An 18,970-nucleotide genomic window follows, 5' to 3' on the forward strand; every position below is an offset into this window, starting at 1 on the left:
GTCTGTTTTAATAAACATCTAATTGATACAAGTCACATTTAACTGATTCCTAACTAAAGCATGTTTGTTTACACGACATCGGTTAAAACTATAATGAATGATAATTTGTTCTTTTTTCTCAAAGCAAATAAAATAATATATAATCATGTATAAATCAAGTATATGTAAATATATACTCATAATGGAACATTATTAGCATATGAACGCTACAAATACGCAGTTCCCCTTTTTCAAAAGCAGGCCAATACCTTAGGCTATTTTGCCACCTTGTGGGCAATTTAAAAATGAACATAATATTTTAAGACATATTGGGATTATTATTCATTTTTATATTTTATTATTAAAATATTTAATATGTTAGCGTTTATATTAAAATATGTGAAATTATTATTTAGAAACATCAAATATATAAAATATATTTTGTTGTATTTAATTTAAATGTAATTTCATAGGCTATATATATATAACTCAAGTGGATGTCAAAATTTAATAAATTATTAAATTAAAATTATTAATCATAATGTGTGTACACACGCACGCACGCACGCACGCGCGCGCGCACACACACACACACACACACACACACACACACACACACACACACACACACACACACACACACACACACACACACACACACACACACACTATGATTAATAATTTAATTTAAATTTAAAAATGTTACATATTTTGTTATATATATACATGCACAAACATATTAAGTAATATTTATATAATAAAAATATAATATTATTTTTATGGCTTTTTATTATATATTATTTATTTTAATTTAAGATATTTCATACTCTAGTGTGTATATAATATATTAGTAATACTACTAAATATATATTTTTAAATAAAAATATATATTGTTATATTTAATTAAAATGACACACATGGTATGGTTTCAGGAATAATGTACAAAACAACTTCTTTGTTGATCTCATCTGAGGGAAAACTATTAGACAAATTAAGCAGTTTCATATACAATTAATACTTTTACAATACAATAATAATAACAATAAAGTGTACACATTGAAAACTATTTAAAAATAAAGTTAATGGTTAACATATGGTTAGGTTATCATTTGCAATTAACAAACCAAAGGTTATAGTTATTCAATAAATGCCAATTTGTGTGCTTTTAATATCTATTTTTTAAAACATTAATATATATATATATATATATATATATATATATATATATATATATATATATATATATATATATATATATATATATATATATATATATATATATATATATAGCCTATATTTTACAATTCTCATTATTTATTTGCTGTTTTTATATTATAAATTATATTATATTATATGATATTATATTACCTTTTATTTTAATGCACAAGACAACTCAAATGGATTTTAAAAGTAGTAAATTTACAATTAGACATGTTTCCTCGATCCCACTGAAGACAAGAAGATCTACATATGGCCTTTCACAGAGTGAGATATTAGGACACACGTACATGGTTAAACCCAATCATGTAGGAGAGGCGTCATGGGAAATCCTGCAGTGCGGATCCAAAATAAACCTTCACTAGTATTGTTTTTATTCTATTTTTGTTTGTTTGTTTTGTTTTTTGGAAAAGCTGATATTTTGCATTGTTACCTGCTAATGCTCACCCGTAATTTTTATTTATTTTAAAAAGCCCTAAATGAGAACACCTAACCCTATCCCACTTACATCGAGACAAAAGCCTTTGCTGTGAGCCACACAGTGCTGTTCGAAATGCTTCCGCCCACATCCAGGCACCGCCCACACATCTGGGTCACCACAGTGATCTAACCGCTCGCTCGCGCACGCAGAGATTCTGTAGGTGCTCGGTGACGTGTCTCCTGAGGAACACCCGTGTAGGGCTTCTTCAGATCTAAGCGACTGGCGAACACATTGTGTATCTGAACGTGGGTGCATTTTTTTTTTTTAGCATTAACGTATGTGTGTGACATAAACAGAACAGGAAGCTGCTTGGATCAGCTCGATTTAGGCTATGAACTGCTTCCAGATTATGAGACGTGTTTTACGCTCTTTGCTTGCTTATATAAAGTTTAATGTCGAGTTTAGAGTCACCATTTAATCAAAATGGACAATTCTTTGTTTATTGGATGTGCAGTATTTATTATAAATGATTTATCCGTGGACCATTTAAAATTAAAAACCACAACCATCCAAAATCAAGCGAAATCCAAAAAAATTTCCTCCCATCACCTGCTCCCACACCCACATGATGTTTGTTATTACTAACATGTATAATTTTTAGAACATTTGAAGTGAAGAGAAACATTTGTGAACTACGTTTTTTCCAGTTTAGTTTTTATTTGTAGAACGATTTCACAAAGACAAGACACAAAAGATTGAAACATGACAAATGTGCATAGAAAAAGACATCAGACATAGTATAGCACAGCTAAATAACAAAACATCCCTGTGTGAAGAAAAGTTTGCAAATTTTTTTTATGGAAAAAATCACAGTCACAATGTAGCGGTTAACATTTACCGACAGCGAGATACACAATTTTGTAGGCTGAGAATAAAGGCCCGTTCACACCAAGGGCGACAACTATAACGGTAAAAAAAAAAACAATATCATTGGAATCCCTTTCAGAAATTTTTTTTCCTCCACTGTAGAAAAATACAAAACAATGACAGCCAATCAGAATTCACCGACTCTAGAATTTAAAGTGGCAAACGACAAAACAGAACGATATCGTCTACTGGTGTGGAAAGTCAGAATGGGAAAGAAAGATGATTTAAGCAATTTTGAGCGTGGCATGGTTGTTGGTTCCAGACGGGCCGGTCTGAGTATTTCACAATCTGCTCAGTTACTGGGATTTTCACACACAACCATTTCTAATGTTTACAAAGAATGGTGTGAAAAGGGAAAAACTTCTAGTATGCTGCAGTCCTGTGAGTGAAAATGCCTTATTGTTGCTAGAGGTCAGAAGAGAATGGGCTGACTGATTCAAGCTGATAGAAGAGCAACTTTGACTGAAATAACCACACATCACAACCGAGGTATGCAGCAAAGTATTTGTGAAGCCACAACACACGACCTAGAGGCGGATGGGCTACAACAGCAGAAGACCCCAACAGATACCACTCATCTCCACTACAAATAGGAAAACGAGGCTACAATTTGCACAAGCTCACCAAAATTGGACAGTTAAAGACTGGAAAAATATTGCCTGGTCTGATGAGTCTTGATGGCATTCAGATGGTAGTCAGAATTTGGCATAAACAGAATGAGAACATGGATCCATCATGCCTTGTTACCATTGTGCAGGCTGGTGGTGGTGGAGTAATGGTGTGGGGTATGTTTTCTTGGCACACTTAAGGCCCCTTAGTGCCAATTAGGCATTGCTTAAATGCCATGGCCTACCTGAGCATTGTTTCTGACCATGTTCATCCTTTTATGACCACCATGTTCCCATCCAGGATAATGCACCATGTCACAGAGCTCAAATCATTTCAAACTGGTTTTTTGAACATGACAATGAGTTGACTGTACTAAAATGGCCCCCACAGTCACCAGTTCTCAACCCAATAGAGCATCTTTGGGATGTGGTGGAACGGGAGCTTCGTGCCCTGGATGTGCATCCCACAAATCTCCATCAACTGCAAGATGCTATCCTATCAATATAGGCCAACATATCTAAAGAATGCTTTCAGCACCTTGTTGAATCAATGCCACGTAGAATTAAGGCCGTTCTGAAGGCGAAAGGGGTCAAACTCAGTATTAGTATGGTGTTCCTAATAATCCTTTAGGTGAGTGTATAGTAATTTAAAGGTAAATCAAATAAATAAATAAAAAAAATCTAAAAAAATTGCTTTAAAAAATTGAACAAATATCAAAATGAAATAAACTTTCTGAACAAAAAAAAAGTATAATTTTAAGTCTTTGGGTCATTTTGATTTATTTATTGATTTATTACAAAGTGTGAGGAAAGGATGATGGATAGTTATTGATATAGTTATCGTTCTTGGTGTGAACGGGCCTTGAGGTTAGAGTACTAACATCTAAAGTGACGCAAAAAAGCGCAAAGCTAATTCTACATATTCAGTATTCTTTTACGAAGTACACATTAAGTTCATCCTCACTGACAAAGCGATACGAATAGATGAATGTCATCATTTAACTTTAAAATAATCAACTAATCTAAGGACTTCACAACCATTTTTTTTCCCCCTACAAAACTTCAGTTGGAGAGTGCTTCCGTTGAGTAATGAATAGTTTAAATAAAAATAGTTTACGAATAAGACATGCAATCAAATAAACCAACACAGATTATGTACAAAAAGATGCACAGTCACAAATACGCTCTTGTGTACACCAACTGCAAGACGTTCGTGTTTTTCGTTCTATTATTAGAAATAAAATATTTTTTTAAAAACTAAAAATTAAAATAAATTGATCTCTGGGCATTTACAGTTCTTAAGGCCACACAGTTTCAGTAGTAAATCCACTGAGCAAACAAAACGCAGAATTCTTTCAGAAGCTGAAGATGTTATCTGGGGTCCTCTGGTTCTGATTTGATGGCCTTCTTCTCCAGAAGCCTGGGCTCTTTTTGAGACCCGTTTTCTGAAATAAAAAGGCAAAGGATTACAATCAAAGACTTTAGCTATACAAAGATGGTTCAATCATATAACTATGAATGGGAAAAAGTGCAACATGAAATATGGTGGAATAAGTCCCGCCTTCTAAATAAAACAACCAATCGGCAATTAGTAAAGTCATTGCGTCACTGCAGCTGCCTATTTGCTGCAGGTTTTTGTCATGATTTGAGCATTTAGAAACAACATTTATGAGACAGTTGTTGCCAGATTTCATTGTAAGCTTGGTGAACAATTTGATGAGAGTTTGATGTTTCCCCAATAAAAAGCGATAGGAGCTGCAATTGCAGGACTGAAATAGCTGACCGAGAGGCAAGATGGCCACAGACAGAGTGAACCCAGACAGCAACATAGGGTCGGCCAGTTTCAGGCCACATCTGGTGGATACAACGCAGACTAAATGATGGTCAGATCTGGGCAGACACTATGTTATGTTGTTGTCTGGGAAATACTTAAAAACCTATTTAATTTGTTTAAATATTTTTGGTTAGCTTGCTTACATAGTTAAATGGCTATGAAAAAATGCTTGGAATCGAGATATATGTTTAATTATGTGGAAACTCTTCAAATTTCAAAGTTCTAGAATGAGGCAACAGTCAAATCAACCAAAACAATAAATATATAGCAAAATAATACTAAATACTTCTCAACATTAATGGTAACATTTAAAATTAAATGCATTAACTAATTAACAAGGAACAATATATTTGGTACAGTATTTATTAATCTCCTTTTAATATTATTTAACCATTTATTTATGTATTTATTTATAATTTAACAACATTAAATGAACAACAGAAACAGAACAACAGAAATGGCTATATTTGCGGCAATCAACTATTTCAATTCATTAAAAAAATATGATTACAAAATCACTTTGTTATATGTCTTAAATATAACAATACATTGTTATATGTCTTAAAACAATAAGTGTACTATATATATATATATATATATATATATATATATATATATATATATATATACACACACACACACACATATTTTTTTTAATCTTTTAAAAAAATGTACATTAATGTACTTACTGAATAAAATCATTAACTAATAATTATTTTATTAGTTAAATATATTATTATTTAATAATTATAATTTGACATTCTAGTAAAATATGTTTTACGTTAGTTAATAAAAATACAAATGTTCATTGTTCGTTCAGTTTAGCTCAGGCTTATTAACTAATATAATATTAACAGGACCAACTTTAGATTTTAATAAAGTATTAGTAAATGTTGAAATTTAGATGTTTTTTGTATTGTTTTTTTTTTTTTTTTTAGTTCATGATAACAATTACAGTTAACTAATGTCAACAAATAGAAGCCTAGTGTAAAGTGTTACCAAATTAATAATAAAAAAACAGCAGAGACAACATAAGAAATTAGTACTCGGTGGAAACTTTTGCACTGTGAAATTTTGAACCCTGAAATCATTTGGATTTAATTTGTTTGATGCATTAGGACAGGGTTTACATAACTTTCAATTTAATAAAAAAAGTAAAAGTCCGTAACATTAGTTGCCTCAATTCTCGCATTATAACAGTTTCAATATGTTGGAATTTTCAACACATTTCAGCAATTTCCAGTAAACAAACACATATCCGTAAACGCTTACGCCAAAACAAAGAATGGTACTTTTTACTGTTTCAAATTTAAATCACTGAATAGACAGTTAGGGGTATTAAACGTATTTTCAAACGACCAGTGTGATCAGTAAATGACACTAATTGACATCAGGTTCTGCCCACATTGAGGCGGAAGAAAAAACCCGAAACGTCAAAAAGACGAGTAAATCCTCACCCCCTTCCTCACCTACTCGCGGCGCGCTAACGCAGCTTGCACAGGCAGGTAGGAGTTTCAGAGAGAAAGTGCTACCTTCGTCGAGGACATTTGCATGCAAGAGATTGCATACATTACAAAAAGTTCTCTGAAGCCCTGCTGATGCGTGCGTTACGTTGACACATCAGGCTTTAATGCAGCGGTGTAGGTGTCAGTGTGCCAGGATGATACTGAGATAAACCTGTGCCAACCCAGGCTACAACATGCATGCAAATACATGGTCCAACAGGACCCATTTTAATCTGTGCACCGTTCCTCAGTTGGTTCTTTGAAGATTACAGCTCTACCTAGACAGCATTTGAAGGCTGTTCCAAAAGGTAGGTGGCAACGTTACGCTGCCTTCTGAGATCCCACATTTTGGCCAAATTAGAAGGCAGAACCACATGTATCTTTTGTGAATAGACTGACAATCCCAGAATGCATTGTGGCAAGAGTGAAACTGCGCCCGCACCCGTGTCTTAGAATTTATTCATATTTAGATGACATTATTAAACTGAATCAGGACATATCAACTGTATAAATAGAAAAGGTATTGTACTGAAAACCCATTTTTGCAGTTTTGCAGCCATTTCCAGACAAACTTAAAAAAATCCTAGATATTTGATCAGATAAACATTATATTTGGTCAGTCTAATCTAAAGGCTTTAGCGAAGTTAAATTGTGAAGATATTGAGCTTTCGCTGAAGGGCGTATCTGTGTTGGTTTTTCTATCAAGGCTGAATTTTATTTGATCAAACTAACATCATGATTTAAAAATAACAGTTTTCTATTTGAATATACCGGTATTTAAACATCTTATTTAATATCAAAGCTGATTTTTTAGAGCATTATTACTCATTAGAAATCATTCTAATATGCAGATTTTCTGCTCAATAAATAATTTTTATTCATTTGAATGTTTAACATACTTGTGCTACTTCACTTTTTTGTGGAAACCATGATGCATTTTCTTCCGGGTTCTTTGATAAAAAGAACATTTAAAAACAGCTTTTATTTGAAATATAAATGTTTTGTCTTTACTGTCAATTTTGATCCATTTAATGCATCTTTGCTGGATAAATACATTTCTTTAAAAAATAATAATAATTTTTTTTTAACTTTCTAACCCAATATTAATTGAATTGTAGTGTTTTGGAGCACACTAGGTTTTGGAATAGAACTTTAAAAAGTTCTTGATGATATATTAAAGGTTCTTCAGATACAAGGTTCTTCAAAGAACCTGTTACAGTTGGTTTTCTAAAGAACTATAGAATCAAAAACATTTTTGGAGGAACTTCAAAAGGTTCTCCTATGACATAAGGCAAAAGGACATTCTTTTACTTCCAATTGGAATGTTAATTTCTAAGGTTGCAAAGGGGCTGAACATTTCTGTTACATTTCCAGAAACTTCTTGTTACCAAAATTCTGGAAAGCTTCTGGAAACTTTGCAACTCTCTTCATTTGTCAGAGTAAAGTTAGACAACACAACAGGACAGAGCGTCTTTTCTAGCGTCACTTAAAGGGTTAGTTCACCCAAAAATTTAAATTCTGTCTTCATGTTCATTCATCTTCGGAACACAAATGAAGATATTTTTGATGAAATTCGAGATCTCTCTGACCCCTCCATAGACAGCTATTTAAGCTTTTTTTATATTTTAATTGTCCGAAGACATTCTTAAAATAGTCCATGTGACTACAGTGGTTCAACCTTAATCTTATGTAGCGCAAAAAACTAACAAAAATAACAACTTTATTCAACAATTTCTTCTTGCCTGTGTCAGACTCCTATGCCGTTGGTATTGTCTAAACATTGCAGCGTTCCTAGTTCTATGGCAGAATGACTTATGCACATGCAGTGTTGGCCAATTGTGCCAATTTACTACCTTCCTGGACATTGGAAGTGGTAATTTAAAAGCTGTCTATGTAGCGCTCGGATTTCATCAAACACATCTACATTTGTGTTCCGAAGATGAACGAAGGTCTTACGCCGTATTCACACGGGGCAGGGCGTAGGCGTTAAAGCTTCTCATTTACTTTGAATGGGTTACATCATGCGTTGACGAACTGAGTTGTGGGTTCCGTCGCGTCGCTTCATTCGCGTTGCAAGCGGCAGAAGTTGTAGATTTCTCAACTTTTCAAGCGCCAACACAGGCATCATCCAATCAGATCACCCTATGCAAGTACCCTAGAGCAGACGCTAGCCAACTGCGTTCATGCAACCCTAGAGCAGACGTGTGATTGGCTGCGGTCGCATCAGCGCCAACCTTCAGCCACGCCCTCCATCAAGCGTTAACGCCACAGCCCCGTGTGACTGCACCGTTACAGGTTTGGAACGACATGAGGGTCATTAATAATGGAATTTTCAGAGTAATCGCTACCTCAAAGTTGTAAATTAAATGTCACGGTCTGGTGGTGAGCACAAACCTGTGGTGGCCGTTTTTCTTTCCTCAGAGTTCTGTTGGTTATGATGTCGCTCCTCCGCGTTCTGTTTGTGATGTCGCTTTAGCTCATTGGCCAATTGCCTGCCCAGTGGAACATCGGTCAGACGCAAGTTTAGGGGTCTCTCGCCTGTATTTAAGCACAAGACGGTACGTATACTTAACCACTGATATGAAAAATTGCAACAGTTACTAAGTAACAGTAAGCAAATAAAGGAGAAATGTACCAGAGATATGTGAGAGACCGCTGTTGCAGTGCTGAGCGGTGGGAGCGAGGTACTTCAGTGCCGCAGTTGGAATCCGCCAGTCCAACGATTTCAATCTTTCCTGGACGGCAGCATCACGCAAGAGCTCCACCTGCTTGGCCAGCAGAGAGTCCAGCTGTACCTACACACACAAACACTGAATGTGAACTGAACAGGAAAAAAAATTTCACAAAAAGGTCTCAAAAGGGCAACGTTTTCAAACAACTTGAAAGCTAACATTTCAAACAAATATACATTCAAAATGTTTCGTTAGTTAAAACTACAAAACCAAACCTTGTGTACACCAAAACACACAAACAAACATTGTTTCCAAACATACTGAGGACCTGAGGTTCAAGAAACTTTGAAACAAACATTTAAAAAAACAAGTTTAAACAAGTCTGAAATAAACAATTACAGCTCTTTCAAATAAATTTCAAACTAAATTATGTTGGGAAAAAAAAAAAAAAAAAATGCTGTATGTGATATTGACAGCTAAAATTCAAAATTCAGATATTGCAGTCAAAATTCTAAATATTGGATAGGGTTGTTTCCCCGCCCCCTCGATCCCCTCGTGGGTTGCCAGATTGAGGACACGCAACAGGAACAACTGCAGTTGAAAATGGAATGTGACGAGCCTTACATTGTAAGTTGATTCCTTCGATATTTAATAATCTCCCGTTCATAAAGACTTTTAAATGGATGCTGAGGCTTTTTAGGTAGGGTAGAATCTGTGCTCTCTGACCCAGATTGTTCACTGGCTTCCATGGCTGAAATATGCTCTATTTTCCGTCAAACTGGCAAACCAGGCTGTCGAAATACTATTGGGCAAACTGGCAGTGGGTGGGGTCACACAGACCAAAACAAAAACAGACATTCCGACACGGAAGGCACATTTTAAAGTAGAATATCTGCATTGTTTTTTTGTGTTTTTTTTTTTAGAGAAACAAGTATGTGACCTTAACATGTTTCTGAAATATCTGAAAATATATTTGTGCTTTAGTGCAGACAATAAATAAATAATTTTTTTAATAACTTTGAAACAACCTTTCAAAAGTTTAAATTAACTTTCAAACTAAACTAAAAACATTCAAACATTGTTTCCAAACATAGTTGAAACAACTTTGAAACAAAACATATTCAAATTAAGTTCAAACAAGTTCTTTAAAAGTCACTTTGAAAATAAGAAAAAAAACGACAAGTTCAAACAACGTTAAAACAAATATTTAAACACTGAAACAAAGGTTTCAAACAAATCATGCAAACGCCAGGCACCATGCTTTGCTTAACGCATCAACTTAACGCAGACTCAAACTACCTGCAGACTGTGTCTGATCGTCTCGTCTCCTTTAGATTTGGCGATTGCAAGTTGCTCTCTCACCGTCTCCTGGCGTGTTTGAAGAACGTGAAGCGCCTCCTGTAGATCGTAGACACCGTCCTAAAAGAAAGTGAGAAAAAGCGAAAGAGAGAGCGATAAGCTCATGAGAAACTTTCATTAAAACTAGCTAAGACTGAAGTGAGAGTTTTATATCTTCATGATGGCTTCATTTATTTGCATCTCTGGTGCAAACATGACATTTGCACAAATGAAGAAAGCTGTTAGCACAAACTGAGTCATCACATCTGTAGTCCACAGTGCCAGAGGACGTAAGACATGCTGCTGGCAAGATGAACCATCCAAATAATCATAGTTTACACTTTTGTAGCAATTACGTTTTCCTTCACAAAACTCCACTTATAATGTAAAATGTTATTGGACGAAAAATCTTCATTATTTAGTAAATGAACATTTTCCTCCTCTCTCTGAGCCAAGAAACACCCTACACAATTATGCAAACACAGATCAAATGCTTGTTCGCATAATTCAATAATGTATATAAAACGTGTTGTATGAATGTATACAGCTAAAATATAAGAGTTATAATAAAAATATTTTTTAACTAAATAATAACTTTTTGTGTTTTGGATGCATAAAATCCAGCAGACATCATTTTTCAATAAATATAATATAACATTTAAATTTAATATTAAAGTTAAATATAATATTAATAATATTTTGGTATTTAAAGGAGCACTATGTAGTATTTTTGCAGTAAAATATCCAAAAACCACCAGGCCAGTGTTATATATTTTGTTCAATTGAGTTCTTACAATATCCTAAATGTTTCCAATTATTTGTAAATTGTGAGAACATAGTTTTTTTTTTAATTCAAGGATCCGGGACGTCTGAGGGAGTCGCCTGTCAATTGCGTCATATCTGCGTTACCCTCGGTTTCCAGTTTTATTTGGCAGAAATGCTTTAGTCTTACTTCAGTGTAAACAAGTGTCACAGCAGCCGCTGAGCGAACACACAGTGTAACGTCATCACATCATTTTAAACGCACTTAAATGTATCTGATATGATAAACAGAGCTGCGTTACCTCATATTAATGACCGGAAAAGCGGAAATGGCCCTGGCGACTGTGTCCCGTCATAATAAAAGTCCCTTTGCTCGCGAGCCGTGTGTTGCGCAACAATCGCTCTAGCGGCCTTACTCAGCTCCCTCAACACTCGGCCCTGCTCTTCTTCATACTACAGTAACATTAATAATAATCCTATCCCACTGGCTGTGAGTTGGAGACCACATGTCCCAAGATTCTGAGCTCAAACTAGGCGTCATCAAGCTACGTCTTTGTTTTAAATAGGCGCCCTCTAGCAGACGGAAAAGTTACATAGTGTAGCTTTAAATTTAGTATTAAAATAAAATAATATTTATAATTTTTTTATTTGGATGCATAAAATCCAGAGGAACAATTTTTGTGTAAATTGTTCATAAAACCATTTTAAAAACATAAATCACATTGACCTCAAATTAATATAAGAATTACAGATATTCTGTATACAGATATACAGATATATACAGATAATACAAATATTGTTTATAGTTTATAAATAATTAAGGATAAGTATATAGTTAAGTATATATTAAATTAAAGTTTATATATAATGTTATTTTTAAATTGAAATATTTACTTTTTTGGGGTGATGTATGCATAGAAGATGAATGATACATTTGTGCAAATTGTTCAAAGCCTTTCAAAAAAATAAAACCATTGACATGAAATATACTGTAAGAGGCGTAGTCAGCTGAAATACAGTCTTTTATTTTCAAACTTGTTTTTAGTATTAGCATTACTTTTTGAGTTTAGATGTGTACATTTATGAAAAAGAATCCTTTGATTAAAAAAAGGTTTTAATCTTAGAGTAATATACCTTTTTTTCTGCCATGGCAACGTTCCTGTTTGTTTCTCACCAGTATTTATCTTGTTATTCTAACAGATTGTCACCTTTGAACAAATTTTCACTTCGTGTCGCCCCTTGTCAACCTCCGCATTTTCCTCTGAGGTCATCACGCATGTGTGTGTGTGTGCGTGTGTGTGTGTGTGTGTGTGTGTGTGCGCCTATGTGTCCACGTATGACGTTAGACTCAGGCAGAGACAGCCACAGCGATGCGTGGGTAATTCAGTAAGCACCCACAGGATGATGTCAATTATGTGTTTCAGTCCACTGTGTACTTCTCCGCCTGTGTGGATGAATGATTGTGTGTTTGTGTACTAAGCTTCTCTTTATCCTGAGAGCCCCACAAAACAACTTCCGTCAAAAACAAGCTTTTTAAAAGTGAGCTAAAATTACAAATTTTTAATTTGACGTCTTGAGGGTTTTGTTTGCACCCGTTTTGTTGACTTAGAAGCCTCACAGAGATACGAAAACAACTATATCATTTACTTTTAGATGTTCACCCAGAGGCGAGGAACGTCGCTCATGGGAAAATGCTGTGAACGCGACATTTCGGAGTGAATCATGACAGTAATTACTCTCCTGAGATTATTAACAGAGAGAGAGTGCACACACAAAGCATTAATTCAGACACAATGGGAAGGCGGCTGGCAATAAATATCATGACAAGAATGCAAAACTAATAAAAAAGCCCAGAGAAACCACCTGGAGCTCGAAATTATTACAAAGCTGAGGCGCCTCATGCAAATAAAGCAATTTGTCGCAGTGGGGTTTATGAATATGAACTGAATCAACAGAACTTGTTTAAGCTTACCTCAGATTTGATGCGCTTGGGAGATGGTTCATCTTCATCACCGCAGTGGGACCTACAATAAAGATTTATTTTAAATTTTGAAACAGTCATTGCGGTAATACTTTTTTTATTGAATAACAAATCAGCTTGTCCACTTTAGACCACTTCCAGAGGTAGTCGAAAACGCATTAGATTGCTTTCGTAGTGTAAACGCTCATATGGTCAAATGTATTCGAACAGCCACGCAAGACCGCCAACTCTCCGCCTACTGACCTAATGCATAAACATTATAGGAAGCGCCTAGCCAGACAGTCGGCTGAAGACCCAAATTTAGTTTGAAGACAAAAAAAAGTAACCAAGCACAATGCTCCGTATGTATTTCCATCGTCAAAGAAATCGGGACAAAAGTTTTTTAAAGTGGACAAAAGAGATTTAAAAATGAGGTGTAAACGGGAATGTGTCTCCTTCGTCTACCCGTGAGCCGATCGACCAAATTGTATCTTAATAACAGGTGTAAACAGGGACAAAACAGCATTTAAAATTTATTTGCATAAATAATGGCAATGTCCCTCCAAATATCCCCGCTACTACAAAAGCAAGCCCTTCAATAATGTCGACAAAGGGAAGGGTTAATATTAGACTGGGTAAACCCAGCCTGATCTGCCGGCAATTTGATTTCACCCTGCAGCTCAGTCTGAAAACCTGTACATTTCTACTGCTTCTGTTACACTTTTCCGTGAACCAAAAGACTGGCGCGCTATTCGCAGGTTTAACATGATGACGGAAAGAGAAGCGATGGGTCGTTGCCCGTTGATCACGCCTCTTGTGATCTGATTGGTTGAAGGACTATACAATTGCATACAGAGTCATTCAAATAATGCCCGTTGATCACGCCTCTTATGCAGTAGAAAATACAGAACAGACTCCCCAGACCAATGTTTAATTTTAAATTGAGCTTGGTCTGGTGATAGCCAGACAAGGTTAATACACTATTTTAATAGTTTTTTTATAGAATCAAATGAAGAATTGAAGAAATTGTGCCTTACCTGCTGGTCCTGCGGGTGTATTTGTAGGTGACTTCCCGTGAAATCTGCCTGGCCAGCGAGAAAAGCTCATCTCTCCGGGTGAGCAGTGATAGATCTCTCATGCACAGCTGAGCGGATGCTTCATTCACCGTTAGCTATGAAACAACAATGAAAACATCAATCGTTTTGTCTTACGGAACAATTAGTTCTGTTAATCAGCACAATTCTCGTCCGATGAGGCAATCTTAGCATTCACCCCAACCAGAAGAATCAAACACACCTCGTGCATCGTAAGTTGCCGCCCGTCCCGCCTCTTGGAATCGAACCGCCCATAGATGGCGCTGTATTTCCGAATCTCCACCTCCTTCTGCGGATCGTCTTCGTTCATCTCGCAGATGTGGCCGATCATCTTGCTGAGCTTCTTATTGGTGCGGACATGTTCTTTGACTTCTGCGGGGTCGCTCTTGGGCAATGTTTGTGCTAGTCGCTCTACGCACTCCATCACGCACTGGACTGCGGTGGAATCGAGAGTTTCGAGAGCGTCGTGTGGAGAACACGGGGAACAGGCTCCGGACGGAGATAGGCTGTGTTCGCTCTCGCTTCCCCAGAAACGACTCTCGCCAGCCCCTTGCAGTGGGGAGCAGCCTGGTGTCCCGTCCCTGCTGAGATCTAGCCTTCCAGGACTGGGGCTTGTGGGTAATAACGCCCTGGGAACCGCAAGCTGGTTCTGTTGCCCATTGCTGTGAATGCCCGGGGAACTTTCGGGTAGCTTGTACACCGGTATACTGCAAACGGGAAGAGATGTCAATGTTTGGTTGAAGAGGGAAGGGTTGGTGACCCAATCCCGTAGAGCCTTCTGGAGCCTCCGAACATGGAGGGGTTTGGTCGCCATTCCGACAAGGGCCATGATCTCGAGGAACTCTTCCTCGCCTGCCTCGCAAAGCTGCTGCACATCGTCGCCGCCCTGCTGGATGAAGGCTTCGTAGTAGCAGAGCAAGTTTGCCTTCTGCAGGATCCGGTAGAGTTGTAGCTCGCCCAAGGAACGTGGCAAGAGCACTGACATGGCTACACATGCAAACACATAGAGCAAAACATAGCATTGTCATTCCAAGCTTCTTATCGTCAATGTTTCAAGTCAACATGAAGCGATGTGCATGAAGCAATGAAGTAACCCATTTTACTTCAACATGTTTCTGTTTGCATCGCTGGTTAGAGAGCAAGAGCATCTAAGGCATCTATTGCTGACTGACCATGGTGGGAAGAACAATTATTGAGTTACTCGTAATGGACAAATTACCACAAGAACTGTTGGAGTGAATATATTATGGGCTCCTCAAAGATACAGTATAAGCAATGAAACTAACAATAAGTTACACAAAATCATTAATAATTCTGATTCAGCACAGTTTTAATTAGAATAGACCTTATTAAAGGTACTGCCATATTAAATGTTTGCCAGAAATTAAAACTAAGCTGTGAGGGATAGCAGTATAGTGTTTTCAATGGATTGTACTGTTGTTTACCAACATGCCAATTGTTTGACTGATGCAACATCTTTCAAAAAAAAAAAAAAAACGTTCATTGGACATAAGCTCCATAAAGCAATTTTCAAAGTGTTTGAAAATGGCTTTTCATTTTGAAAATTAAAGGCAGGATAGGTGATTTGTTCTAGAAACATCTTTTGTTATGTTGGTTGACTTATAGTTGACTACACACAGGTCCTTCTCAAAAAATTAGCATTTTGTGATAATAGTTCATTATTTTCCATAATGAAATGATAATAATTAAACTTTCATAGATCCAACTGAAATATTTCAGGTCTTTTATTGTTTTAATACTGATGATTTTGGCTTAAAAAAAAATCTAAAAAAATCTCAAACAATTAGCATATCATGAAAAGGTTCTCTAAACGAGCTATTAACCTAATCATCTAATTCAACTAATTAACTCTAAACACCTGCAAAAGATTCCTGAGGCTTTTAAAAACTCCCAGCCTGGTTCATTACTCAAAACCGCAATCATGGGTAAGACTGCCGACCTGACTGCTGTCCAGAAGGCCATCATTGACACCCTCAAGCGAGAGGGTAAGACACAGAAAGAAATTTCTGAACGAATAGGCTGTTCCCAGAGTGCTGTATCAAGGCACCTCAGTGGGAAGTCTGTGGGAAGGAAAAGTGTGGCAAAAAACGCTGCACAACGAGAAGAGGTGACCTGACCCTGAGGAAGATTACGGAAAAGGACCGATTCCAGACCTTGGGGGACCTGCGGAAGCAGTGGACTAAGTCTGGAGTAGAAACATCCAGAGCCACCGTGCACAAGCGTGTGCAGGAAATGGGCTACAGGTGCCGCATTCCCCAGGTCAAGACACTTTTGGGCCACAGAGAAGCAGCACTGGACTGTTGCTCAGTGGTCCAAAGTACTTTTTTCGGATGAAAGCAAATTTTGCATGTCATTCGGAAATCAAGGTGCCAGAGTCTGGAGGAAGACTGGGGAGAAGGAAATGCCAAAATGCCTGAAGTCCAGTGTCAAGTCCTCACAGTCAGTGATGGTCTGGGGTGCCATGTCAGCTGCTGGTGTTGGTCCACTGTGTTTTATCAAGGGCAGGGTCAATGCAGCTCGCTATCAGGAGATTTTGGAGCACTTCATGCTTCCATCTGCTGAAAAGCTTTATGGAGATGAAGATTTGGTTTTTCAGCACGACCTGGCACCTGCTCATGGTGCCAAAACCACTGGTAAATGGTTTACTGACCATGGTATTACTGTGCTCAATTGGCCTGCCAACTCTCCTGACCTGAACCCCATAGAGAATCTGTGGGATATTGTGAAGAGAAAGTTGAGAGACGCAAGACCCAACACTCTGGATGAGCTTAAGGCCGCTATCGAAGCATCCTGGGCCTCCATAACACCTCAGCAGAGCCACAGGCTGATCGCCTCCATGCCACGCCGCATTGAAGCAGTCATTTCTCCAAAAGGATTCCCGACCAAGTATTGAGTGCATAACTGATCATAATTATTTGAAGGTTGACTTTTTTTGTATTAAAAACACTTTTCTTTTATTGGTCGGATGAAATATGCGAATTTTTTGAGACAGGAATTTGGGGTTTTCATGAGCTGTATGCCATAATCATCAGTATTAAAACAATAAAAGACCTGAAATATTTCAGTTGGTATGCAATGAATCTAAAATATATGAAAGTTTAATTTTTACCATTACATTATGGAAAATAATGAACTTTATCACAATATGCTAATTTTTTGAGAAAGACCTGTATATATATATATATATATTTATATCAAATCTGTGGAAGGCGTATGACCATAAAATGTAAAAAGGACCATAACATGTCCATCCAATCACTGCATTCGGGCCGAAAGCAACGATTGGACTGTCTATCGTGCCTATCAACGTTATTTCATACCTCCGCACACCCTGCTGTAAATCTATATTCACAGCTTTGTTTTCATCCATATAAAATTCTATGCAGACTAAGGTCTGTACATAACATCCAGTCAGATAGTCACATAATGTTTATCCACACAAGTTGCAAACTTTCATTGCATTTGAAGCTCAAATTGGATCTGAAAATCTTGCATGCAGAAAGCTGGAACCTCTGTCTTTCAGTTGGAAACTTCAAATAAAAAAATTAATGACTTTAAAGATTAATAATCTGCTGTTTGTTTTGGCTTATTGTTGACATTAAAAATGTATACACTGTTCCTTCAAGTCGTTATTCAGCAGATGTTTCCATTCAAAGTGACAATTTATGCATAGGGTTGAATGTCTTGCTACAAGTAGTAACCCGATCTTTCATCATAACACACCGCATTAAAAATAAAAGTTGCAAGTCACATATAAGTTCATACTTTTGCAAACACAACTGTGCATTACATTATTCTACACACAAGCAATGGCAGGTTCCTGCAAACTCTCCTAAGAAGATCTCAAACTATTGCTTCACATGCACTTGGGAATCTCTAAGAGATCAATGCATGCAAATAACTCGGATACTGAGTCTATAAACACAACAAGCTCAAACCAAAATACTCCCCGTCTGAATGTTTATAAATGAAATGTTTATATTAGTCCTCGGGTTTACGTACCTCTTTTTCGCAGCTGGTGCGCGCGACTGCTCCCGGTGTTCGCCGTTGTCTCGAGGCAGTGCTCCGCCTCTCGCGCAGGAGAGAAAGTGCGTTGAAGGCTCATCGCTGCTGTCTCCCTCTCGCGCTGTCTCCCTCTCTCTCTCTCTTGTGCGGGGATATTCCGATGTAAGCTGCATAGCTCTCTCACTCCCACGCGTTGACGCAAATCCTCGCGCGGCGTGGGCGGCGTGGGACGGAATACCGAGCGAGAGAGAGAGAGAGAGAGAGAGAGAGAGAGAGAGAGAGAGAGAGAGAGAGAGAGAGAGAGAGAGAGAGAACGGTTACACACACGGTAAAACACATTTATGATGACATATTGAAGAATATTAATTGGTAATACAGTGGGGGTTTTTTTTCCGACACGACCCTCACACCGCCTTCAGCACACAATATGAAGGATTTTTTGTGGTGTGCACGTTTGTACATGTAAATAAGGGAAACCGGGGCAGTTTATTTCTACCACAGCGAATGTTTATCATGTTTACTTTTTTTTAAGTCTGTTTAGGTGTAAAAAGATGCTTTAAAATTTGCCCGCGAAAAATAAACTAATTGAATATCACAGGCGATTAAGAGGGAACGATTTTCAGCTA

At 37.1% G+C, this 18,970-nt stretch overlaps 1 protein-coding gene across 1 annotated transcript; it reads right to left on the reverse strand.

Annotated features, from left to right (window-relative positions):
* Positions 1–2,327: 2,327 nt before the first annotated feature.
* Positions 2,328–18,631, reverse strand: nab1a (NGFI-A binding protein 1a (EGR1 binding protein 1)). Its single transcript, XM_067415725.1, has 8 exons — positions 18,342–18,631; positions 14,521–15,305; positions 14,262–14,395; positions 13,237–13,288; positions 10,464–10,583; positions 9,128–9,287; positions 8,887–9,030; positions 2,328–4,598 (listed from the first exon to the last, which is right to left on the reverse strand). The coding sequence occupies exons 1-8, from the start codon at positions 18,442–18,444 to the stop codon at positions 4,525–4,527; spliced, it is 1,572 nt and encodes a 523-aa protein (XP_067271826.1). The 5' UTR covers positions 18,445–18,631; the 3' UTR covers positions 2,328–4,524.
* Positions 18,632–18,970: the final 339 nt, after the last annotated feature.

The sequence above is a fragment of the Pseudorasbora parva genome, chromosome 14 (assembly GCF_024679245.1).
Source record: "Pseudorasbora parva isolate DD20220531a chromosome 14, ASM2467924v1, whole genome shotgun sequence".
Lineage (NCBI taxonomy): Eukaryota > Metazoa > Chordata > Actinopteri > Cypriniformes > Gobionidae > Pseudorasbora > Pseudorasbora parva.

What these genes read in the sequence shown, in the direction of transcription:
- nab1a (XM_067415725.1), bottom strand. Translation starts at nt 18,444, where the DNA reads ATGAGCCTTCAACGCACTTTCTCTCCTGCGCGAGAGGCGGAGCACTGC. An exon ending in CCAAGCGCATCAAATCTGAG is followed by an intron (nt 10,584 to 13,236) that starts GTAAGCTTAAAC and finishes ACTTTCTTTTAG; the next exon opens with GACGGTGTCTACGATCTACA. An exon ending in CGATCAGACACAGTCTGCAG is followed by an intron (nt 9,288 to 10,463) that starts GTAGTTTGAGTC and finishes TTGTGTGTGTAG; the next exon opens with GTACAGCTGGACTCTCTGCT.